The 26,806-nt window shown below is 49.4% G+C and overlaps 1 protein-coding gene across 2 annotated transcripts in view; it reads left to right on the top strand.

Annotated features, from left to right (window-relative positions):
- The window catches only part of LOC135828757 (uncharacterized), a 39,165-nt gene extending 14,217 nt beyond the window's left edge, over window positions 1-24,948 (top strand). For both annotated transcript variants that reach the window (XM_065341181.1, XM_065341182.1), the window contains 4 exons: window positions 16,258-16,317; window positions 18,064-18,324; window positions 20,950-21,228; window positions 24,897-24,948. In XM_065341181.1, coding sequence (XP_065197253.1) covers window positions 16,258-16,317; window positions 18,064-18,324; window positions 20,950-21,228; window positions 24,897-24,907 — 611 coding nt within the window. In that variant the 3' untranslated portion in view covers window positions 24,908-24,948. The remainder of the gene's footprint in view (window positions 1-16,257; window positions 16,318-18,063; window positions 18,325-20,949; window positions 21,229-24,896) is intronic.
- The last annotated feature ends 1,858 nt before the right edge of the window (window positions 24,949-26,806 follow it).

The following is a 26,806-nucleotide window of genomic DNA, read 5'->3' as shown; positions in this document are numbered from 1 at the left end:
AGTCTTCCTTTCACCAACCTGTGCGGATCAAGTACAAGACTACTAGAGTACCACTGTCTCTGCTTTACATGCAGTGCAGTACCATCACACACTCTTTGTGACTTCAGTTTAGTACTGAATTGAAGTACTAGTTACATCGGAAGTAACAGCTATGCGCCAAGTAGTTAGTTTGAACCTCACAGTGCAAGTGACCGTTACCGGGCGCAGATCTCACCGCGGGCTCTGTAAAAGAACCGTTTGCTCATTACTACATTACTGTCATTAGAGACATAGACTATGATAGAGTTCGTCTCCTTTCCAAAGTAAGAGTAAAATGAATCAGCACGAGCCTGTTGAATCGACTCCCAAACGTTTCTTTAGTTCTTCTGAGGACGACCACGAATCACGATGCCATTATTCAAGCAGCAGTTTCTAAGAACACTGGCAGTGCCACGGATTATGGCTGCGCATGTTCCGTCCGCTCTGCGAGGGACGCGGAAAGGAGAACATCGATTGGATAACCATCAGTAGTGAAGTTCCGTCGCCCCTGCTGTCTGCATTCTATGTCCATGCAAAAACGCAGGAGGAGCGGCACGCGGGGCTCTTCAGCCGCACATTTCGAGTGCTGCGCTTGATAGACGGAGTGCTGAAACAGGGAAAGAAGGACAGCCTCGCACGTCAGGTGCAGCACAAGGCACATGTTACAAAGGACGACGTTGTATTCTTCATCGTTGATGGGAAAGAGATCCTGAAGTTGGGACCGTCGTGCATGTCAAAAAACCATCAAGGCGGACTGCAGGTCACTAGTGTAATCCTAAAAAAAAGGAGTTTATATACCAGTTTATACACCAGTTTATACACAAGTTGATAAACCAGTTTATATACCAGTTTATATTTTCGTCATCGAAGTACCTGATATGCAAAATACAAGTCTGGAGTGTTGTGGTGGAATGCGCTGCCTCCATCTTGTCGCCTGGCCGAGTCGCCTGCTTTGTTTCGCGCTCACACAAAGTCTCATTTAGGGTTCCCAGTAAAAAGGCAACATTGCCTGTTGGGAAATCCCTAACAAAATAAGAAAAAATAATAATAATAATAATAATAATTGTGTGGGGAGAGATGGGAGTTTGTATACAAGCTCAGTATAACACATACGTATTTTATAACAAAAATAGGATCGAAAACCCAGAATTCAGAATCGATAGCTGCATGTGTAGCATGGCTACTTCATGACACGTAATTTGTATACACATAAATAGTACGCCGTAGGAATGCATGGATAGCTGTGCGCATTATTATTATTATTATTATTAATTCAACATCTCCTGGCTCGTCAGAAGACTGCCAATATATATGAGAAGTCGGGTGGTAGCCAACCACGGCGAACTGAATAATAAGGAGAGAAACAAAGAGAGTACTGCAAGGGGAGGCATGACGAAAATGGTGAGATTATTTAGGACGAAGAAGCTGAAGCTTGAACTCCTTAATGTCGGTGCATGCTTTAAGGCTAGTTGGCAGGGAAGACCAGAGAGTGTACGCAGAGAAGATAGGAGATTTCAGAAACAGGGAGGTATTAGCACGGGGTAATGAGAAGGAATGACGTGTTGATCTGGTGGACACAAACCAGTTATACTTAGCAAAGTGTTTTGGAGCCAGGTCTAATAAGATCATGTGTACAGGGATGCAAAGATGTTGCTGGTGTCGCTCTAAGAGGGGAGATACTGAAGCTAAACTGTAGAGACGTTGGGAGGAGAATGTTTGATTTTTGCGAAACAGGATTTTTAAAAGCAGACGCTGGTGTATTTCCAGAGTTTGAACAAGGGCCTGAGACAGACCGCACCACGCTGCGTCACAGTAATCAAATATAGGTAGAACATACGACGTAAAGAACAATTTTCGGCAATGGTCATTTAAATGGTGGCAGTGAGGTTGCAACATGCCAAGGGAGGAGCTAGCTCGCTTGCATACTGACTGGACCTGTGGGGACCAGGACATATGGCTGTCGAATATAACACCAAGGTGTTTGTGTTCATGAACAATTTTAACATTAGCATTGGCTCCTGGAAAGTGCAACGGCTGAGTAGGCGGCGATGGGCTGATGAACATTGCTTCGGTCTTCGCGATGTTGGGCCTCAGCTTCCAAGCTTCCATCCATGCTATGGTGGAGTTAATGCCGGTCTGCATGGAGGTAACGAGGTTGGACGGCGAGCTGTCAGAGCACAACAGTGCAGTATCATCAGCAAAAAGGCTGACGTCTGGAACTAGAGAGGGCAGATCGTTCACATAAGTTAGGAAAAGGAGTGGACCCAGTATGGACCCCTGTGGAACACCAGACACTACAGGTAAAGGATCGGACAAGGAAGCAGAGACACGGACAGTTTGATGACGGGACGACAAATATGATGACAGCCACTGCAGAGCTGTACCACGTACTAGAAAAATGTACTCAAGCTTTGCAAGTAGGCCTCGATGCCAGACTGTATCAAACGCTTTTGACAGATCAAAAAAGACAAGACCTACATGCTTCTTCAGGTTACGATGTCCGTAAATATCCTGGATTAAGCGTGTCAATTGCAAAGTAGTTGAGTCGCCACGACAGAAGCCGGATTGTGCAGAGGAGAGGGCAGGGGTGACATGGTGGTAGAGAGATTCATAGAAGATGCGTTCACAGACCTTGGATATAGTTGGTAGGAGGGAGATGGGCCTGTAATTAACAGCTTGGGAGCGTTGTCCTTTCTTAAATATCGGGACAACAATAGCAGATTTCCACGCAGATGGGAAGACTCCTGCACGATATGACAAGTTGAAGAGCAAGCACAGGGGATACGACAAGGAAGGCACCAGCAATTTAAGGACTTCATTTGGAATACCGTCTTTTCCAGGAGACTTGCAGCTCTTAAGACGTTTCAGTTGTTTGCGGACCACACCAGTTGTTGTAAAGACCTCCAGAAGTGGAGCGCGCAGCTCTGGAGCTGGGTGCAGGGGCGGGATAACCCAGTTCGGATCGTCGGGAAGGCCGGGAGAGACAAACTGTTTGTTCAGAGTGTCCGCAATGGACTTTGCGTCAGACTGACGGTTGCCATCAGGATCAATCAAGCACTGGATTGGGGCGCGAGAGACACTGGGACGCTGGGTGCGAATGAACTGATAGAGAGAAGGACGATTGGGTGATGAGATTGTTGCAGAGAGGGAGCTGATGTAAGAGCGGTAGGTTTTACGGGATAGGTATTTGACAAAGTTGCGTTGAACTCGGTAGGCCTCCATATTGACAGGTGTTGGAAATTTTCGGCTGACACTGAAGAGGTCTCGTTTACGTTTCACCGCAGATACGAGGACAGTCGACACCCAGGGTGGATTGGATGTCACAGACGATGTGCGTGTGTTTGACCGACAAGAATGGGTGGAAAAATCAGCGAGGTGGTGCTGGAAGGTTTGTTCCAGGACGATTGAAAATCGATCGACTGCGTCGTCAACAGTTGGGGAATTGCCTGGGCGTAGAAATGACCAGTCACAATGAGAGAGATCGGAATTAAGAGAGTCCCAGCAGTGAGAGGGGACATGACGATAGCGGTAAGGGAAATGTTTGCGTGGTGCTTGCTGCAGATGTTGGCCAGGCGATGGTGAGAGCTCGAACCGACATGACACGGTCAGATGATCCGAGGATCCAAGAGCGCAAGTCGTGTTAATATCCGTTGCAAGCTGGGGGTTGTTGACGAAGAGAAGGTCTAAGCACGACTGGGTCCCTGCAGGTGTTGTGTGCGTTGGGGTATTCACAAGCTGCTCTAGTCCGAAGCAGGTGAGGTGGCGGTAGAGCGCAGCTCCCGCGGGGGACGTTGAGTCAGTTGGGCACCAGTGCTGGTGCTTACAGTTGAAGTCTCCAGTCAGTATGACGTGGTACGAGGACATGGGGATAGTGACCAGGGCATCGGTGAGCATGTTACAGAAGTGATTTATCTCTGTGCTTTTGGCAGAGGGTGGGCGATAGGCACTACAGACAATAATAGGCTTTGGGGAGCCGGAACAAGGTTTAAGCTCCACCCACACTGTTTCACAGGTAGGGCGACTGAGGTCGTTGCGAAGTTGGATACAACTGAAACGATGATCACGAACGAGAATAGCGACTCCACCATATCCCCTGGAGGCGGTACCAGACTTGTTTTCGTTAGGAGGTCGATCACGCCGAAAGGTGGTGTATCCAGAGATACTAAGAGCGACACTTGGAGCTAACCAGTTTTCACTGAGGCAGATAATGTCAGGTCTGTGGATCTCGGCAATAGCCGACAATTCTGCGGATTTGTTGACAACGGAGCGGCAGTTAATGGAGAACAAGTTTAGCATTTCCTGGCAGCGCGGGTAGTAGGGCCGAGCCAGTGGATTTAGGTGGGAATTGGCCATCATTCGCTAGCTGTTGCGACATCGTTTGTGCTGGTGCCAAAGCTGTCACGTTTGAAGCGCCAGGGTCGGATGGTGTGGGAAAGCATGTCAGGCCAGAATGCCTTATTGGCTACTTTCTCCTCGTCGGCTGCCTCCACAGTCACGCGTGCATATGCAGTCCTGAAGTAGGCTGATGCATAGACGACGCATTGCACTATGTCGACCCCATGATCGGAGCACCATTTAGCAATAGATGATGCGGAGCAGTGAGGTTGCACGTTCCCAATGTAAAAGACCTTACGCTTTGCCCGGGGCGCTGCCGTCAACTCAGCAACATGGCCACCGGCGGGGGGTGTTTCGTTTGTGTAGCGGGACTTCTCCTCGCGCTTGGTGATCAGGGATGTCTGCATATTAGTATTGCCTTCTGTAGCGGATTCTCGGTCACATGACCTGATTTACTTCGGTTTCAATGAAATTCTCATATTATTGGCTTCATGAAATTCTCCGGTCTCGCGGTCACACTTATATGTATTACGACCGCTTTACCGTATCAGCATGCGCCGTTCACTTCCGCACCGTATTATCCTTATTTGCATGCGTACTACAGCTGTGTACAACTAGATTCCAGTGCGCCGCTGGCCTTCCCTTTTGGTATAGTTGTACCGTACACCGTATTCAGCAGGCGAGCAGAAGTCGCCGCTCCTTGCCTTTTGCCTTGCTTCCATTATCTCCCTCTCTCTCTGGTTGTGAGCCGAACAGTAATGTTTCTGTCCTCTCTGTAATCTAAAGTAACATTAATTATGACACCAGATTCAATCGTTCGAAGTTAGTTCTAAATTCACGAATCCAGACTTTTGTATAGAATTACGTAGCGCACTGCTACAATTGGTGACCCCGTCTAGTGTTCGATCACTGGCGATCGCTCAGTGGTCTGCACGCAGCATTGAATTTTAGTATTTTACGAGCACTAGTACAGTATGAATACCTCAAACTCCGGAGCTAGCACACCTATGCGCAGCGTAGGTCGTGGCCAACTGCTGTCCAGAATCACCGGCGCTGGAACTTCCGCAGCAGGCGGTACACCCCGCGACAGTGAGGTGGCCGCGGTCAGCTTGAACGTCAAGCTACCACCTTACTGGGCTGCTGACCCCCAGGTTTGGTTCGCACAGGTTGAATCCCTGTTTTCCACCCGTCGCATCACCAGCCAGGTGACCAAATATCAGTACGTGGTGGGATCACTGACACCAGAGTATGCGGCAGAGGTGCGTGACATCATCCTGGATCCTCCTGCTCAACAGCCGTACGACGCTCTCCGCGAGCGTCTCATTCACCGCACGCAGATGTCAGAACAGCAGCGTTTGCGCCTGCTGATTTCGGACGAAGAGCTGGGCGACAAGAAGCCCACCCAGCTATTACGCAAGCTACAGCAGTTAGTAGGTGAGAACGCCATGCCCGAAAAACTTTTGCGAGAGTTGTTTGTCAGCCGGTTGCCCCGATCGGCCAAGTCAATAGTAGCATCCTGCCCTGCATCACTGCCGCTGCAGGATCTGGCAGAAATGGCCGACAGAATAGTGGAGGCAGCTGGTCCCAGTGCGGCAGTACATGCAGTTCGCAACACTGGCGAGTCAGAGACAATGGCTGCCATTGCAGCTCTCCGGGACCAAGTTGCCGCCCTGACGACTACTGTAACCGAGCTGAAACAGCAGCACGGCCGCCCTCGCTTCCGCGGCCAACCCCGCAGTCGCTCGGTCTCACCGCATAGCAGTGGGTTATGCCATTTTCACCGCAAGTTTGGTGTGCAAGCCCGGCGGTGTGAAGCCCCGTGCTCCTGGTCGTCGGGAAATGCCCCGGCCAGCCAGTAGCGGCTCCTGTGTCTGGCCCACCTACCTCCCGCCGCCTCTATGTCCGTGACGTCACCAGCGGAACCCGTTTCCTAGTGGATACCGGTGCTGACGTCAGCCTGCTGCCAGCCACTTCTGAACACCGCCGCCACGTCGATCCGACTGGTCAGTGTCAGCTCCGTGCTGCTAATGGCTCTGCTATTCCGGCTTTCGGGCAGAGGTGTTTGACCCTTGACCTTGGTCTTAGACGAACATTCCCTTGGATATTTGTCGTTGCTGACGTGAAGGAGCCGATCCTGGGGGCTGATTTCCTCCATCGGTTCAGTCTCCAAGTCGACCTTCATGGACGCACCATCCGTGACAACTCCACTGACCTCCAGGTCAATTGCATTCCTGCCGAAACCACATCGCTCAGCTGCTCCTTGGTTTCCGCCCCGGTGGCCACAGCACCAGCATTCACCAGCCTGCTTGCCGAGTTCCCAAGCCTCACCAAACCATGCTGTTATGACCTGCCGGTCAAGCACTCGGTGGAGCACCATATTGTGACTACCGGCCCGGCACTGCATGCCCGCACTCGTCGGCTGGCTCCAGACCGCCTGGCAACGGCCAGAGCTGAGTTCCAGCATATGCTGTCCCTGGGCATCATTCGGCCATCCTCCTCGCCCTGGTCCAGCCCTCTCCACATGGTTCCTAAACCCAATGGAGACTGGAGGCCATGTGGAGACTACCGACTCCTGAATAAAGTCACCGAACCGGATCGGTATCCGATTCCTCATATTCAGGATTTCACCAGCAGTCTCCATGGTGCTACAGTGTTTTCGAAACTGGATCTGGTCAGAGCGTATCACCAGGTACCAGTAACCCCGGCCGACATTCCCAAGACTGCCATCACGACTCCGTTCGGGTTATTTGAGTTCATCAGGATGCCCTTCGGCCTCCGGAACGCGGCACAGTCATTCCAGCGGTTTATCGATTCAGTATTGCATGGCCTGGATTTCTGCTACGTCTACCTCGATGACCTCCTAATCGCCAGCTCCGACCACGCTACGCACCTGCAACATCTGCGCCTGGTGTTTGAGCGACTGCAGCAGCATGGTTTGGTGATCAACCCCGCTAAGTGCGTTTTCGGCCAGCCGTCCCTGACGTTTCTGGGCCATCTGGTTAACGCCCAGGGCATCAGCCCGCTACCGGCAAGAGTCGACGGCGTGGCTCAGTACTCCCTTCCAACATCTCGCCGCCAGCTTCGCGAGTTTCTGGGCATGGTCAACTTTTACCGGCGCTTTATTCCCCAGGCATCCGACATCCTCCAACCACTGACGGATCTGCTTGGTGGACCTCAGCGTCCGAAGAACTGTCCCCTGAAACTTGGCACTGCCGCTGTCACGGCATTCCATGCTGCCAAGGACGCGCTTGCTGCAGCAACGCTGCTCATCCACCCCATCCCGGATGCACCCCTCCAGCTCGTTGTGGATGCATCAGATGTCGGAGTTGGCGGGGCCCTTCAACAGCTTGTTGATGGGGCATGGCAGCCGCTCGCTTTCTTTTCCAAACGAATGCAACCAGCTCAGAGTCGCTACAGCACGTTCGGTCGAGAATTGCTAGCTGCGTACCTGGCAGTAAAGCATTTCCGGCATCACCTGGAAGGCCGCTGCTTCCACATTCTCACGGACCATCGCCCATTAGTGTTCGCCATGCAAGCTGCTGGTACTAGCCACTCACCTCGTGAGCTCCGGCACCTGTCCTACGTGGCTGAATTCACGACGGATCTCCGCTTCCTGCGTGGGGCTGACAATGTTGTTGCTGACGCTCTGTCTCGCGCCACTGTTGATGCAGTAACCGCGCCGCCGGCCGCTGTCGACTTTCAAGCTCTGGCAGCCGCCCAGCAGTCTGATCCCGAGCTACTCTCCGCTCAGCAAGACACGCAGTCGTCTCTGAAGCTTCAGCCAATCCCGTACGGTTCCGCTACCCAGCCTGTGGTGTGCGACATGTCGACCGGCACTGCCCGCCCGTTTGTACCGTTGTCCTTTCGCAAGACCGTCTTCAACAGCCTGCACTCCCTTGCACATCCGGGTATTCGTGCCACTCAGCGTATGGTTTCGGCACGCTACGTCTGGCCCGGCATGCAAAAGGACGTCCGGGAATGGACCCGCTGCTGCCCCTCCTGTCAGCTGAGCAAAGTGACCCGCCACACCCAGGCTCCGCTTGGCCAGTTTCTGCCACCCGATGAGCGCTTTGACCACATCCACATTGATTTGGTCGGCCCTTTGCCTCCCTCCGGTGGTTGCACCTATCTGCTGACCTGCGTGGATCGCTTTACCCGCTGGCCAGAGGCCATTCCGATCAAGGACGCCGCCGCGGAAACAGTTGCCACCGCTTTCATCGCTGGGTGGATTGCCCGCTTCGGCGTCCCATCTGTCGTCACCACAGATCGTGGCGCCCAGTTTGAGTCCGCGCTTTTCCGCCACTTGTTGGCCCTGCTCGGCACCTGCCGGACTCGGACAACTTCCTACCGTCCACAATGCAATGGCCTCGTCGAGCGTTTCCACCGCCACCTAAAGGCTGCTCTGAAGTGCCACCCTCATCCTGGTGCCTGGAATGCAATGATGCCCCTGGTGTTGCTGGGCATTCGCGCTAGCCTGCGCGAGGAGTTCCAGTGCAGTTCCGCGGAGCTGGTCTATGGCACCACTCTCCGCTTGCCATCTGAGTTCTTCCAGCCACCGCCATCTATGCCGTCGGTGCCCGTTTACGTTCAGTTCCTCCGGGATGTATTGCAAAACATCCGGCCCTCAGCCGTTGGCCCTCGCCAGTCCAACCGCCCAGTATACGTGCCGAAGGATCTGTCAACGTGCGACTTTGTGTACATCCGTACCGACAGTGTCCGCAAGCCGCTCCAACCACCGTACACTGGTCCGTTCCGTGTCCTCAAGCGTGCTGACAAGCATTTCACGGTCGACGTCAAGGGCAAGTCCGACCAGGTAAGCATTGACCGCTTGAAGCCCGCATATGCTCTGCCTGTTACAGCTGCTGCTGCTTCTGCTCTTTCTCTGATTGTCCCGCCGGTTGCTGCTGCTGCCCCACCCCCTGCACGTGCTGTTCGCTTTGCTACCTGATCGGCTGGGCTCCTCCGTTCTTTGTCGCCGTGGGCTTTATGTCGGACCTTTTTCTGGTTGCCGTGCGGTTTTCATTTTTTTTCTTCCTTTATACGCTTCTTCTTCTTCTACGTTGCGGTTGCCGTTTCTCTCCTTTCCAAAGTTATCGTTTCCTGCCTCCGGCTTGTACACTGGCAGGGGAGTAATGTAGCGGATTCTCGGTCACATGACCTGATTTACTTCGGTTTCAATGAAATTCTCATATTATTGGCTTCATGAAATTCTCCGGTCTCGCGGTCACACTTATATGTATTACGACCGCTTTACCGTATCAGCATGCGCCGTTCACTTCCGCACCGTATTATCCTTATTTGCATGCGTACTACAGCTGTGTACAACTAGATTCCAGTGCGCCGCTGGCCTTCCCTTTTGGTATAGTTGTACCGTACACCGTATTCAGCAGGCGAGCAGAAGTCGCCGCTCCTTGCCTTTTGCCTTGCTTCCATTATCTCCCTCTCTCTCTGGTTGTGAGCCGAACAGTAATGTTTCTGTCCTCTCTGTAATCTAAAGTAACATTAATTATGACACCAGATTCAATCGTTCGAAGTTAGTTCTAAATTCACGAATCCAGACTTTTGTATAGAATTACGTAGCGCACTGCTACACTTCTACGGGTGTGCTTGAACGCTGAGCCCTGCGCAAACGCCTTGCTTGGACGTCCTGCCATTCGGGTTGAAGGGTGTGCGTACGGTGTGAGACGGAGTCGACAGTGCTAGGTTGCTGTACAGTGTGTGCACTGGGCTGGCTGGCACTGCCAGCATGTGCGTGTGTACCGTACAGGGTGTGTACCGGCGGGCTTGAGCTGGAGGGTCCAGCGGGTGCACGTGCAGGTTGTTGGGATGTTCCTGCTAGTACGTCGCTGTACTGTGCTGTGCTGCCAGAGGTCGTGTGGCTCCCGTGTACGCGTTGCATGGCATGCTGTGTGTGTACTGCGGTGTGTACGCTATTGTCTCTTAGGTCAGCAATTTCCCGCCTGAGTTGTTGAATCTCAAGTTTCAAGGACGAAATTTCATCGTCTCTACCCCCCCTTGTCGCCATCATCTCCTTGTTTAAATCCATTATTGTGGTGGACAATGAGGCTAAGGCAGTCGTTATATCTCCTATACCAGTCATACCTTCCAGGATGGGGTGGGACCCAATCCCCTCCTTCCGGAGTGCTCCTACCAGGTCTGGCCGCGAGAGAGAATCAGATTTCGAGATGCCGTTCCGGGTGGCCAGATTTTGGAGGCAGTCAAACGTCAGAAGGGCCAGGTCGACATGCTCATTGGTGGCCATAGTCCACAGTACAAGTCACAGACTCTATGGGTTACAGCAAGAGTACATGTACTCTTGGTTACAGTTGCAGACTCACAAACAAGCTGAGAGGAGCTTATTCGCACTGCCTGGTCTTCTTCTTCTCCTTGTGAGACAATGAACGAATGATAACTACTTACGTAACTACAAGTATGTGCTTTGAGTGCTGAGAGTATACGGTTACAATGGTGGCAGCGGAAAAATAGTCGTCGGTTTTGTCCTCGGCTGGAAAGACGCCTCCGCAGGAGAGACAAGTTGCAGAGTCGACAAGTTCCAGAGAGTCTGAGACCAGTTCCAGCTACTCGGGAGACCAGCCCACAGACTAAGTTCTAATTTACAAGTATTGATCATTCTATCCTTTGTCTCGTTTTCTATTCTTTACTTCTTGACTGATCGTTCGCTGTGCATGAGTAACAGTTTTGTTTGGTGTAGAAAGGGCTACATTTTCACGAAAATATTTTGCGCACGTGAGTGTGCGTGCATACTTAGCAAGTACACTGTTGACGTCATGTCCTGAGCACGTGTACGTCCGTGTGACGTAACCAGAATGTTTTGTGTAGGTCAATTTTTTGTAACATTTTTCAAAAGTTTTTTTGAACTACAAAATTAAAGGGGAAGTTGAGGCAAAAATCAAAATTTCACCAGTTGTAGTCTTCGGGGTGCTGAGTCGAATGGTCTTGGTCCGAGAAAGCTGAGACGCTCCCTTCCTACTTGAATCCCAATCGAACTCGTGCACTTCCACCGAAACTGGGTGACTGCGCCCTACTAGATGGGGATTTGTATGCAAAATGTCACTAAAAGCGCCAGTTCGTTCTTATAAAAGCACGGATGACCGTGATTGGCCCATATGTTGTAGTCTTTTGGACGCTGAGTCGACTGGTTTTGGTCCGAAAAGGCTGCGATGCAGCGTTCCTCCTTTATTCCCAATCGAACATGGTTGAACAAGCGGTCACGTGCTCCTGGGTGCCCAAATCACCTGGTCACCACACCAGCAGGTGACAACTTTCCACCAAGGTTCAACTTAAGTGACAGGACTGCACCCAAAAAAAGGTCAAAACAGGCTGTAAGTTGTACCCTGCAGGCACAGTGACCAGGTGACTGGTGTACCCAGGAGTTAACTTCCCCTTTAATGTAGAAGAGAAAAGGAAATATGGATACGAGTTAAAGGAGAAGTTAAGGCAAAAATTTAAATTTCACCAGTTGTAGTCTTCGGGGTGCTGAGTCGAATGGTCGTGGTCCGAGGAAGCTGAGACGCTCCCTTCCTACTTGAATCCCAATCAAACTCGCGCACTTCCACCGAAACTGGGTGACTGCGCCCTACTAGATGGGGGTTTGTATGCAAAATGTCCCTAAAAGCGCCATTTCGTTCTTATAAAAGCACGGATGACCGCGATTGGCCCATATGTTGTAGTCTTTTGGACGCTGAGTCGACTGGTTTTGGTCCGAAAAGGCTGCGATGCAGCGTTCGCCCCTAATTCCCAATCGAACATGGTTGAACAAGCGGTCACGTGCTCCTGGGTACACCAGTCACCTGGTCACTGTGCCTGCAGGGTACAACTTACAGCCTGTTTTGACCTTTTTTTGGGTGCAGTCCTGTCACTTAAGTTGAACCTTGGTGGAAAGTAGTCTTTTGGACGCTGAGTCGACTGGTTTTGGTCCGAAAAGGCTGCGATGCAGCGTTCCTCCTTTATTCCCAATCGAACATGGTTGAAGAAGCGGTCACGTGCTCCTGGGTGCCCAAATCACCTGGTCACCACGCCAGCAGGCGACAACTTTCACACCAATGTTCAACTCAAGTGACAGGACTGCACCCAAAAAAGGTCAAACAGGCTAGTAAGTTGTACCCTGCAGGCACGGTGACCAGGTGACTGGCGTACGCAGGAGCACGTGACCGCTTGTTCAACCATGTTCGATTGGGAATAAAGGAGGAACGCTGCATCGCAGCCTTTTCGGACCAAAACCAGTCGACTCAGCGTCCATAAGACTACAACCTATGGGCCAATCGCGGTCGCCCGTGCTTTTATAAGAACGAAATGGCGCTTTTAGTGACATTTTGCATACAAATCCCCATCTAGTAGGGCGCAGTCACCCAGTTTCGGTGGAAGTGCGCGAGTTCGATTGGGATTCAAGTAGGAAGGGAGCGTCTCAGCTTCCTCGGACCACGACCATTCGACTCAGCACCCCGAAGACTACAACTGGTGAAATTTTATTTTTTGCCTTAACTTCCCCTTTAAGAGTAACTCTCCATCACTGTAACATGATACTATATACAGTCAGAAAGTGCAATAACTAGGCACAAAACTGACAGAGTACTGAGACAGTGATGGAGAGTTACTCTTAACTCGTATCCATATTTCCTTTTCTCTTCTACATTTATTTATGGCTCAACATCTGAGTTTCCCCTTTAATGTTTGTAGCTTGTGCCATTATTTTGATAGTTGAGATATCGAGATGGGCAAGTCCAAAGGCAGAAAGACGACCAGGTCCCCTCGACCTCCTCCGTTCAAGATACCGTCTGACGAACATGCCAGTGCCTCAGAGTTGCACTCCAGTTTAATGACACCGGAGTGCGTGATCAACTAGCTCAAGCGCTCGAGAAACTTGATCGCAGGTTGACAGACCTCGAAAAGAGACTCAGCTGTTTGGAAATTGTTGCTCCACGAACAGGAGCAAGTTTCGAATTTGATCAGCCTCATAGTAGTAGCAGTGGTCGTGAACATTCGTATGGTCGTGGTGGTCAGGTGGAACCACCGATTTGTTGTGGTTGTGGACAACCTGGCCATTTTGCTCTAGATTGCCCGCACAACCCTTGGCGCTCGGGAAACTGAGTACGACTGGTGGTGTGGGACAACTCCCAGTCGTTCACGAGGAGCCATCAGATGGAGTACGTATCGAGGCTGTATCGTCTGTAGTCCCTACGCTAGATCTCCATGTTCAAGGCAAGTGTGTAACGGTGTTAATTGACTCTGCTTCCTGTGTTTCTATGTTGCATGAGCAAACATTTTTGTCCACGTATGGTGATGTGCCCTTGCAAGCTGCTCCCCGTTTGTGTGCGGCTAATGGTGAGGGACTCCAGGTTCTGGGTACTGTGGATATTGTATACTGCATTGGAGAGCGTTCATTCTTGCATACATTTGTAGTGTCTCCTGATATCCTACTTCTCAATCATGGTATTGGACCATCTCACTATAGCTAACTGCTGTAGTTGAGTAAAGCCTCCGTACTAAGAAATAGGAATGTTGTGTATCGCACACCTTTCTCCCATCAACCCCTACAGCACATCTGCGCTCTCCAGAGGGCCTCTCCATTGTTTGCAAAAGTGGCTGTAGTTTCAAGTAGTTCTGAGCGCAGGTTTTGAGTTGTACTGGGAAGTAGCATATAAACCAACCAAACCGATTTCGCTCGAAATTTGCAGGTATGTTCCCTTTGGGGTGTAAATCGATTGTGGAAAGTCCTTGAAAAAGTTTCTGAAGGGAACCTTGAAACTTGCATACCCCTCAAAAAAATGTTTTTGGACAATGCAACACAATTATTGTGGAAAGGTTACAACAATAAGAGACAAGATCAAAAGGAAAGCTTTACAATAATAATAATAATAATAATAATAAAACGTACGAAGTAGTGGTTGCGACTTCGGCGATGATTTGTAAGAAAGGGTTTGCTCCCCACACCGGAGCTCGCGCTATTTCGCCGACTTTACTTGACACTTGACTGACTCACGACTGCCATCCAGAGCACACGAGAAGTCCATCGAACCTTCGACTCGGCAAACCTGCAAGAAAGCACCGCTCCCTGCTCAATACACAGTGTTTCGGGGAATTAACCCCTCATCAGTTGAGCTTGAGTAGGCTGAGGAAGATTGTGCCTGAAGAGCTCTCCAGGCACAAACATCACCAGGGATACAAACTTACAGAGACGCTCCATTTCCAGCGCGACAAACACCTCGTGAACACCAGCTAGCAGCGTGAGTCAGTGTCGCTCCTGGATGGTGAGACCAGACGTTGAGGACCCTCGGTCATTCGCAACGCTGTCACCTCCAAACCAACTAGTCGCAAGCCCGCGCTGGGCACAACAGTACGAAGTAGTGGTTGCGACTTCGGCGATGATTTGTAAGAACCCTTTCTTACAAATCATCGTCTCTGTAAGTTTGGATCCCTGGTGATGTTTGTGCCTGGAGAGCACTATATAAGTGGTGCTCTTCAGGCACAATCTTCCTCAGCCTACTCAAGCTCAACTGATGAGGGGTGAATTCCCCGAAACACTGTGTATTGAGCAGGGAGATGTGCTTTCTTGCAGGTTTGCCGAGTCGAAGGTTCGATGGACTTCTCGTGTGCTCTGGATGGCAGTCGTGAGTCAGTCAAGTGTCAAGTAAAGTCGGCGGAATAGCGCGAGCTCCGGTGTGGGGAGCAAACCCTTTCTTAATAATAAAACGTAGCCTGTAAATTGTAAAAAGTCACTGAGTACAGTATCCATGTCCAGTATTTATAATAAAAATAATCTGCTGCAATTTATAGATTCTCACATGCGAGCAACCTGGGCCTCAGCAACAACCAGCTCAGCAGACTCCGGATGCCGAACCGATCGCTCACGGAAAAGACCCCGTGAACCCTGCAAACACATGATGTATGACCGCAACAGGGCAAATGAGAGACGGCCTCTGATAAAAGATATTACGTGGGAGTACTGCTCCTTCCTCCTTTCCGCTCTCAATAACGCGATTCGGCGATAGAGTGATGTCGCCGCTCTTCCCATGTCACCATTTGCCGACAACACAACAGGCATGAACGTCGCATGCTCCACCTCTCTCACTCTCTCTTCATAACATCGTCGCTTTTCTTTTTCATGGCGTGTGGTGCAGATCGATTTGAGCGTGCATGAGGATTGAAACCCCGTATACCAAGTAAAGTACGCTCAAAACGACTGCCCCACAAACCACTGACCGCTACATCAAGCCGCGCATGTTCCTCCACAATAGCAGACCTGTATCTCATTCTCTCTCCAGTGAGTGGCTGCAGCAGTGGCTCAATGGAGACATCGTGACAGGTCTCTTGAAGGAGAGAGGCTGTCACATCCCGGAGCTCATTATGGCAGATAATGGTAAACCCACCAAGGGGACATGACAAAAAATGGTCAATACCATTGTCCCGTCCACAAAAGCAATGAGTTGGTAACCTCGGCGGCATCCCACCATAACGGAGGCACAAGCCGTCCATGAACTCAGCTTTGCTCAGTGAAAAGCCATACCCCTCAAAAATGGCCGAATAATCTCACTATTTATGGGTCTACAAACGAGTCACGCCACAGCAAGTACAAACAAGCGATGAACAAAACTCTATCAAGCCAACATTGTCTCACCTTATAATCGAGTGTGACTTACAATCGAGTGTGACTTACAATCGATTGTGACTTACAATGGAGTGTGACTTACAATCGAGTGCGACTTACAATCGAGTGTGACTTACGATCGAGTGTGACTTACGATCGAGTGTGACTTACAATCGAGTGTGACTTACAATCGATCGTAAGTCAGTGTGACTTACAATCGAGTGTGACTTACGATCAGAGAAATATGGTATGCACCACAGACACATGTTTTCACTCCATCTTGGTGTTTTCTTGTCCAGACACCTGTAATCCAAGGTGTACGGGGGGACTGATGTGTGGTAACGGAACCACATGCCAATGTAAGACAGCGTATTTTACTATTCTACTTGTTAAACATCATGTGTGTGAATATTTTATGTGTGTGTGTGTGTGTACTACTCTCCCCTGTCTCGGGGGCGGCATGGCCAAGCATTTAGCAGCTTAACACCAGGCCAGGTGTGTGTCTCTGTGTGTGTGTGTGTGTGGGTGGGTGGGTGGGTGGGTGTGTGTGTGTCGACGCGTTTTCAGTGACTCCTCGATCGGCTGTATCTTGGCTCGTTCAAGGAGAGTGGTGTTGGAGATGTGCTCCTGCCATTGTGTTTCTCTGGGAATATCCAGCAGGAAGCGAACGCAGTGGTGATGAAAGGCTGCAAGCCGACGAACATCCACGGCCTTAGTTGCCCAGGTCTCACAACCATACAGCAGCGTCGACAAGACAACGGCCGAATATACGTGCACCTTCGTCTTGATGGAGAGATCGCGATTGGAAAAGACAGATGAGCGCAATGTGCCAAATGCTCGGGAAGCTTTCGCCAAGCAAGCCGAGATCTCAGCAGTCATCTGGCCCAAAAGTGGTGTAAATGCGTCGACACTGCTGGTTAGGCCATGTTGCTCGAATGGATGACTCCCGTATGCCAAAGTGTATCCTCTTCGGCGAACTGGACAAGACCCGGCCATGTCATGTGCCCCGGAAGCGGGGATGGAACAATGTTGTGTCCGACATGAAGGAGCGCCAGATAGTGGACTGGTACGACCTCGCCGAGGATAGCAGAGAGTGGAGATCAGCATGCAGCACCATTCCTCCGACCGAGCCTGTCACCTTACACTTCGTTTGCACTTGTGGAAAGCGCTATCGCCGTTGCCAGGACTTGACTCGCCAGGCTCGTGACTTGAACACTGTTGGTCCCTTCGGGATCTGCAATCATCTCCGAATGGGCATAATGTATTGTGTGTGTGTGCGTGTGTGTGTGTGTGTGTGTGTGTGTGAATGTGTGTGCATGCGTGCATGTGTGTGTGTGTGTGTTTGTTTTCCCAAATATAAGTCCTTGCGTGGCAGGGTGACCGGAATTAGCAATCCACCAGCGCGCATGTACCTGCAATGGGGTTTTCCCTTGGCCAACATAATAATTATATGATGCCTTCTGTTACCCTGCAAGTCGGTATGAGGCTGTTTCGGAGCATATGCATTACATTGAAACCTGTCTAAGGTGCCGGCTCAAGGGACCTTGCAAATGTGGTCCCCGTGTACAGGGGAGGGGGTCTTCTTTTCAAGGGTCATTGGACTGGAAATAACCTCCATTGGTCCTGGTTGTAGTGGTCTCCTGGGACAGGTGGTCGCCTTATCAAAGTGGTCGCCTTGACAGGTTTTGCTATACTTCCAGCTCTTGCTGTTATTGCTCTTTGCTCCTTCCTGTGCTGGCAATCAGAGCTGTTTGACAACCTTGGGGTGTTTCTGGTCGCCACTTCTTACCCTATCAATACTCTGAATCCATCGTTCTAGTGAAAGCAATCCCCAAAGGGAGAACTGTAAGCATCTTGGCTTGATGAGGCAGTGAGCCAAGTGCGCCCACATCTGCTCATAAATACAAGCTTACTGTGTGCTCGTATACTGTCAGTCTGTATCATGGCTGGGCAATTGTTGGCCGCCGTAGCTTTGCATCGGCCATACCAAACGCGTGCTGTAAGACTAGTAATGAGCATTTAATTCTAACGATTTAACGATTTGTCCTATCCTGTATCTACCTATCCTTTCACCCATTCCCGCCCCTATCTGTCGCCTACTACAGATGTTATGGTGCATACTCCCAACCGGACCAGCCTCCTCATGCAGCATAACGTAGTGCATTGGGAAGCGGAGGTGGAGTACTACGACCAGGTGGCAGGCGAGTGGTTTGAAACGCAAAACTTTACGGTCCGCCTCCACCACGATCCAATCCGCATTCTGATGAAGGTCGGACACAAGGGCACGTATTTCCGATCGCGCATCGATATATACGTCCCGAAGATCTACACAATTTCACTCACCTCCACCGGCACCCCACCAAGAGGTGAGACCCCGTCAGGCTGTACCCTAAAACTTGAGCTTGCCACTCCCATCAAGAGTACATAACCCCCAAGAGTGTGCAACTGCCTGCGCAACCTCTATAGGGTGCTGCGATGACAGAACTTCACTTCACTTGGCACGGTCCAAAACGTTACGCTGGCAAGCAGTGCAAAGTGACCACAAGCGAGTTGAACGCAAAGCAGGGTTGCGTACGACCCTGCATCTATCATGCACAGGGTACAAATGTGTGCGGGTTTCATCAGGTGATGTGAAGTTCTGCCGCCCGGACCCCATGGCTGGAGTTGCACATTATTGGGTGTTATGTACTCTTGCTCGAATTTAGAACTTTATCATCTCGCTAACAGCCTCTTTACTGTGAACACAGACTTTTAGGCATTCACCAGATTTTTCGACCAGGCTCAGCATCAGAGTGGAAAGGGTTTGTGAAATGGATAACTTCTAAGCGTGTAAGTGGCTGTGCTTGAGTTAACGGACAAGTCAAAAATCTGTAGCAATCCCTGTGATAATATACCTTTGTGTGGCGTCCAGTTTTTCCGGATGCTGAAAACTCAGGCTAACTTAGGGTGCGTTCTTATATTCTCTAGCTTCTAGAAGAAGAAGAAGAAAAGAGAAGTCGAAGAAACTGGATTACTCAAGAACGGGTCTCGAAGAATTCGGGGATATTTTGCACATGTCAAGCAAAATGAAGCGTCAAAGGGCCGCGATCTTGAGTGACGACATTTTGTTTGTATGTGTGCGTATGCGGAAAGGGAAATGCGTACACTCATGATGAACACGTGGCTTTTAGTGGTAGTCCGCATGCGCTGATCCCAAACCGCGGGAATCTCCAAGTTTCAACCAGCTTGGAGAGCTTTGGAGAGCCTCCTAAAAGTCGGAGAGGATATAAGAACAGCTCTCGAACTTTTCGGACAGTCTCCAACCTTTCCGAGGGGATTTAAGAACGCAACCTTAGTCTCAAGAGAACCATGCATTTTTATCATTTATTGTTGGCTGAACAAGGTTTCTTAATGGACTGGTCAAAAATTGTCATGATAGTTATTTCAGAAGTGTCATCCAGTGCTGCTCAATTATATCCGATTATGCAAGTCAATGTCATGCCGGGCGCTATGCAGACCAAGGTCGGGGAATATCGAGTTTTGTCCCCGTTTAGGGCGCAAACCGGACTGATGCAATCAGATTTAATTTTGAATGACTCGGATGGAGAGCCAAGGATGATTTTATGGGAAAGAAAAGGACGGGGGAACTACAAGTCATCAGTGGTGTTAGTGGACAGTATAGCGTAACTTGTAGTTCCTTGGTCCATTTCCTTTCCCATAGCATTTTTAAAGCAGTTTAAAAATGAGCACAACCCTGTTCACTGTAGGGATTCCTGTCGCGGTCTGTATTGGCTTTTTGATGTCCACAACATCACTTGCCTACAACGACCAACGTTGCATTGCACTAGGTGTACCTGAACTTGACATGTGTTGGAGTATAAGTGAGATCATGCAGAGTACAACCTGCGCTGACCGGACGCCATCGGTGCAGCGGAAACTGTCCTGATATGACAGGATTCCGCTTGATCCAGGGATGCACGTTCGATCCACAGCACTTTGGTGCACAGAAATTGTCCGGTCAAAACAGGATTCCGCTCGGTGCAGGGGCCTTGGGAAGACACATGAAACGTGATTTTTTAACAGACTAGTACTGTAATTATCATGGCACACAATATCATGGTTGGAAAAGCCACATGCTTTCCTGGAAATCCATTTCCTCACTAAAAATACACTTTACGCTTTTGCATTTGAATCTGCCGTATGTGCTAATTCAATGTTGTTTTGTCTCCTCCAAAAGAGAATGTGGTCGACCTTGCTTGTCATTTACGAGTGTTTGTGTCCAGGTGAATGCATGAGAGAAAGAGGGGCTGTTTGTGTTCGCATGAGTGTGTGTGCGTGTGTGAGTGTGTATGTGTGTGTGTGTGTGTGTGTGTGTGTGTGTGTGTGTGTGTGTGTGTGTGTGTGTGTGTGTGTGTGTGTGTGTGTGTGTGTGTGTGTGTGTGCTGCCGAATTGGTCCTTTCGCTATCATTGCCCACGGCAATGGGCAAGTTCAAGGTTCAAGGTGTGTGTGTGTGTGTGTGTGTGTGTGTGTGTGTGTGTGTGTGTGTGTGTGTGTGTGTGTGTGTGTGTGTGTGTGCATATGTCTGTTCGTGTGTGTGTGTGCATATGTCTGTTCGTGTGTGTGTGCATAGGTCTGTTCGTGTGTGTCCGTGTGTGTATGGGCAAGTGCGCACTGATAGTATGTGCTTGCATGTGATGTACACGTGTACGTACGTCAGCTCAGTAGGCACGCCTATCTGCACGAGCGGAAACTTGTAGCCACTCATGACGTACCAAATTCCGCGAATATAAGTGGCACCTTTTTACACTAAACTTCTTGGACGCAGAAGGGGGTGGCCTTATAATCAAGTATGACATCCTAGCAACGCGACTATTCCGAAACACATGGCCCACAAAAAGGGTAATATGACTTATAAAATGTCATGGGAAATATGGTACCGATAATCGTATCCCCAAAATCCGTACGCGATGATAATTCCTCTCATCATGATCTCGTCTCCTTTCCCTACAGGCTACCCTGTGTACACCTGGCCAATGTTCCCGTTTGCTGCATACGACACTAAACGAGCAGCGGTCACCCTGTCTTTGCCGACGGTTAACCCCACGGCCAAACTGAGCGTGCAGATTGGTCTATTAAAAGGCGCCAGCACGTCGATCACCACGTCCGCCAGCACCGTAACACTAACAAATGTCAGAACAACAGGGCCCTTCTATTTCCGCATGCTTAGTCTCGCATCGAAATACAGTTCCTCGTCTGCATATACTCAGAAAGTGTTCTTCCAGATCTCACGTAAGTTATCAGTTGGTGTCTGAGTTCTTTAAGGGAAGGTGAGGGGTGGGAGGAGGGTAGAGGGGAGGGGGGGGGGGGTGGGAGGCGATGTTCCGAGACCAAATCTATTGTCAACATTCTGCTGCGGGTTGCTTGTGTGTGTAGAATTATGGGTGCACGCAGCTTCGTTCTACCGCTCGAACTATGCTGCTGTGTTAGAGAGTGCTGTTGCTACATGCTCATGCTTTGCTTCTGCCTACGGTTGTGTGCACCACACGTCACGGTGACCATGTCGTCCAAACAACATGGTGCATGCACCCGTGGTACCCAACGTGGCAATCTACCTGACATTGAACATGACACTCAACGTGGCATTTATGCGTGGCGCTCGCCCTCGATGCGGGCGGCATGCAACAGGGCATTTAACCTGACATTTATTTTACCCTTTACCGTTTGGACGTACAGCGCTGGACTGGTTCACCGCAGAGAGCTGGGATTTTCCCTACTGATAGCCAAGATGTACGCGCAGAGGGTGCTGAATTTTTGTATGTGATGCAATATAAAAAGGACTTCTTGTGGACGCAGTATGAAACTCGGATGTTGAGATGCCGTGCTTCACATGCACACCCGTAATCCCTCATATTCCATCCATGGTTTTATCGTAATGTATTTGTTTGTATATGGAAGCACAGTCACGAATTCTAGCACACTGCGCTTACCTATTTCTGGCTTATGCTGAGAATAAATGCTTCCCATTTACCACAGTATGCACCTTCACGTAACTACAACCCATATGATATGCATATCGATTTTTTTGTCAGATCTGGATAAGAAAAACTCCTGATAAGACAAAAAAATTTGTTCAGTCACTTGAAATCGTCCTTACGAGGTTTGGCTGTACATGTATTGCCCTATGGTAAGAATAATGATGGGTTGCTATCTCCACTTACCCTGCCATCATGGCAACTTATAATTTTCTGTCTTTAACCCCCCCCCCGCTCCTTCACACACACACACACACACACACACACACACACACACACACACACACACACACACACACACACACACACACACACACACACACACACACACACACACAGTATGTGTGTTCGATTATCCGGTTCCCTTGCCTATCCTTTTTTTCTGGAAATCGGATTTGTGCGGTTATGTGAGGTCTGCCTGTAGTGATAAACGGATACTGTAAAACATGAAAATTTCGGTGCAACTTTAATTTCGGTGATTTCGATAGAGAAACCAGGCACCTAAATCTAAATTGTGTCGGAAGGCTACCCCGTCTTGCCAAAGCATTTTGGAAGTTGGACTAGTTTCGGCTCCACAATCCAGTGTGTCGTTACTATTATAGCTTTCATGGCTGAGTTTGTTGGTACGTCTGTTGGCCCTGGGTTCCCAGTACCCAGTTGCCAAGGCTGGTTGGTAAAATAACTCCAATTTCACTTCAAGGTACCAGTGCATCTAGTGTCTGCTTTGATCAAAGCAGCGTGCTGTCTATACTGGTTACCCCAGCAAGTGTAGGGTGTGCATAGGTAACTGTCTTGGCCGTCCTATTCCGATGTACTCCGTGTGGTGTAGACCAGGTGTGCATTGGGGGGTCGATTCACCTGGCTTCGCCAGTTGTGTGGATTAGACAGTAATCTGGCGCTTGTCTTGATCTGTTTCAATCAGAATCAGATACGCTATCGTTGCTATAAAGAGAAAATCTGTGGGTGCACATCCAGTGCATTTGCAGATTTGCGTGCTTCTCTTGCGACGGGCGTATACATGGTACATGGTGTGTGTGTGTGTGTGTGTGTGTGTGTATGTGTGTGTGTGTGCGTGTGCGTGTGCGTGTGCGTGTGGGTGTGGGTGTGAAAAGCCACAGCTAGAGGGAGAGGGAAAGAGAAAGAGAAAGAGAGAGACATAGACAGAGGAGGCAGAGACAGAGAAACAGAAAGACAGAGGGAGAGGTTGAGAGACAGAGAGAGACACACAGATACAGAGACAGAGCCAGATACAGAGACAGAGCCAGATACATAGATACAGAGCGAGAGATAGGATTCAGTGCTGACTTCACGAGAGCTTCCTTGAGGTTGAGCGGAGTACGTTCATGTACGACATTGACCGGGAATCCCATTAACCCGACTACAGGTCGTCCTTCGTTAATACATAATCTCTGGGACTTGACAAATGTTATGTATTAACGGGGTTTATGTACTAAACGAAAGTGTACATAACTTGCTTGTGTACTAGAATTTTTTCACTTTTTTCAACTTTTCTGAGTGTTTCTTGCTACCATGACTAGGGAGCGAGATATTCTTGATTCCCTCAATATAACATAAAAATTATGTTATAACGGTCACAGTCAGCGAAGATTCTACAGTTTACATGATAGCATGCCAGCCGCGCCTGTATAGTCACTCGAAAAAAACAGAGCTTTCTCGGCTTGTGATGTGCGCTCTGATTTCTGAGCTAATTGCGTCCACAAGTAGAAACCAGAACACAATGTGCCTCCACTGGAAGGCCAAAAAACCAACAAATTATGTATTATTGAGGTAGGTGGTCCGGAGAAATGTTATGTACTAACGGGGTTTATGTACTAACGAATTATGTACTAACCGACAAAATTTGTATGGAAGTGACCACGTTTCGTCCGGGACTTGAGATTTCTGATGTACTAACCAGCTTTATGTACTAACCGGACTCGTATTAACGGGGGACGACCTGTATTATGCCGAATGTCTTTTGAGGGAAATGATAGCGTTAGTTTAGCATCATATTTTTTCATTATCTTGTTGTTACTGTTCTAAACACCATCCGGCACTATTACTCATTCTACTTCCCCATGGCTAGATCTAGCTTCACTTTGCATTTCTGATTCTTTTTCCTGGTGCGTTTTTGTGGGATTGAAGCCGAGACCTTTGGTCGGTGGAGCCCCTGGCACCTCACCATCACTGCTGCCCAGTGCAGCCCCTACTCAGTTGCAGTTTGTTTTTGTCCACATAATTATTTATTTTACGAGTTCGGTGTGTAAATAATAGTAAAAAAAAATAATATTAATACAAGGCTCACATTGTTGGTTGATGTGGCAACTTTACTAATGAAGCTCTTCGATGATTGCCTCCGGATAGTTATTGTTTCACAGCAGATGCTTCGTCATACCGAGACTCTCATGGGCTTGTTCACATCAGGATCAATTCTTTTGAGCTCGGCACGAGACAACATAATTATTATAAAAGAAGAAGAGGTTGGTGTGACTTCAGCGATACTTGGGAAATTGTGTGTTGCTCCCTACGGGGCAGCTTGGGCTATTCCTGCCGACTTGAATTAACACTTGACTGACTCATGACTGCCATCCAGAGCAACCGAGACGTCCATCTACTCGGCAAACCTGCAAGAAAGCACCACTTTTAAAAGAACACCTTTCAATGCAGTGCATTCGCAGATTGTGCTTAGCAACTGTATACAGAGTTTGTCAGTTGATAAACGACATTTTCTTTCACAAGGCAATTGCGAGATATCCACAAATTTCTTAGTTGTTATGTCCTGTTTTCGAAAAAGAGTTAGGTTTAGAGCATAGGTGCAAACCGGGTCAAATCAAAGCTAGTTCTATGAGTCAGCCGTGGCCAATGATGACAGTTATGGACTATTGCTGTGTTTTTGTTGTTGTTGTTTTCTCCCATCTTTCAAAGATTTTGCTTAATGCCGCACTGTTGGAGGCGATGCAGCTTGAATTTGCAAGTAAGTACATGTTGTAGAAGCTTGGCCCTGCTTCTAGCATATCTCAGTAATATCTCATAAATGTACACAACCGACTCTATGTTGACACCCCTGCGCTGTACTTCCTACAGCAACTGTTAACCCTTTGAAGCCCAAGGAAAAGTATATTCGTCCCCAGTGATTTCCCAAGGACGAGTTTACTTGTCCCAACGCGCACTGTAAGCGCACTGAGCATGAATCACTGTTATATCTTTGTACCTCCGTTGCTATTTCTTTGATTTTCAACCAAGATAGCTTGTTAGAAAGCTGAGGAAAGAAGTGGAAACTCTATGAGGTGGTTGTACGGTTAACCCTGTGATACTATTAAGAAGAATTTCAATGATACAGACATCGTTCTTGGCTGTTGTCTTTGAACAACCATCACATGCAGAAAAAACAATCTCGAGTCGGGAAGAACTACCCCAACTACACTAAAGAGTGCGGGGCGCAGCTCGGAAAGGGAAGAAAGTGAGAAGGGGACATGGGGAAAGGAGAAGAGAGAGAAAGAGACAGGAAGACAGGGAGAAAGGGCGAGGAAGAGAAAGATGAGGGGCAAAGAGTTAACAAATTGCTTGTTTCACTCAGCCTGGAACACGAGTTCAAACAAAGTGTATAAGAGTACTTCTCCTGTCTGCACTCAAAAATGGGCCCAGGTGCCAGGCATAGGTCATGGAGCAAAAGTGCTTCTGGAAACATTGGCATGGTCGAAAGAACGGGAAAAATTAAAAACTGAAAACTCCTCCACACGAAGGCCCTCCACGCCGCGGCTGCTTCTGGTACTACTAGACTGGATTCGTAAGTCAGCCCGCCAGTCAAAACAAAAGAGGAAGATTGAGAAGATTGTGCCTGAAAAGAACCACTTATATACTGCTCTCTAGGCCAACCTATAACCAGAGATACAAACTTACAGAGAAACTTTGTTTCCAGCGCGACATTCTGGACGCCGAGAGCCGCCAACGCGTCTACAACGGCTTTGTGCGACCCACATTCGAGTATTGCCACTTAGTGTGGATGGGCTCACCCTCGTCCCATCTTAAGAAGCTGGACCAGATCCAGCGAAGGGCCCTCCACATCATCGGAGCAGGTACTTGGCTCCCTAGCCTGGCACTCCGTCGCCTGGTAGCTGCACTTGCCTATACCTACAAGCTCTGCTATCTAGATGCGTCCAGCCCTCTGAAACAGATGCTGCCTAAACCAGCCACTCACCGTGCCCCTGAGACAAGACCTACCCGTCAGTCTCTCCAGCTGCAGGATTCCCATCCATACCAGATGACAACTGGCCTGCCTGCCAACACCCGGAATAGCTGTCTCCAAGGATTCCCTGCTTGCACCGTTGCAACATGGAATGCCCTGCCACCAGACCTGTTCCACCACCCACCCGCCCAGCCCCACATGCAAAGCTTTAAGAAAAAGGTGTACCGTCACCTTCTTGCTCAGGACTGGCTCTCTGCTACTGATGCACTTTGAATCTGCTCGCCAACGCTTTCCCTGTTCTTATGAGTGTTCAGCTGCTTACCTTATAACCCTGCTGCCATCATCACCAATATTCTGATTCTCATGCACATATCCCAGAACCTGTTATCCTTCGCAGCCCCCATCACCAAGAGCACTGCGCTCTTCTATCTCCCAGCTCTCTCTATCTCTCTCTCTCTCTCTCTCTCTCTCTCTCTCTCTCTCTCTCGCTCGCTCTCTCTCTCGCTCGCTCTCTCTCTCTCTCTCTTCCTCTCTCTCTCTCCCTCTCTCTCTCTCTCTCTCGCTCTCTTTCGCTCTCTCTCTCGCTCTCTTTCGCTCTCTCTCTCGCTCTCTCTCGCTCTCTCTCGCTCTCTCTCTCTCCCCTCTCTCT

The sequence above is a fragment of the Sycon ciliatum genome, chromosome 12 (genome assembly GCF_964019385.1).
Source record: "Sycon ciliatum chromosome 12, ocSycCili1.1, whole genome shotgun sequence".
NCBI lineage: Eukaryota > Metazoa > Porifera > Calcarea > Leucosolenida > Sycettidae > Sycon > Sycon ciliatum.
This window is presented reverse-complemented; position numbering and strand designations above follow the sequence as displayed.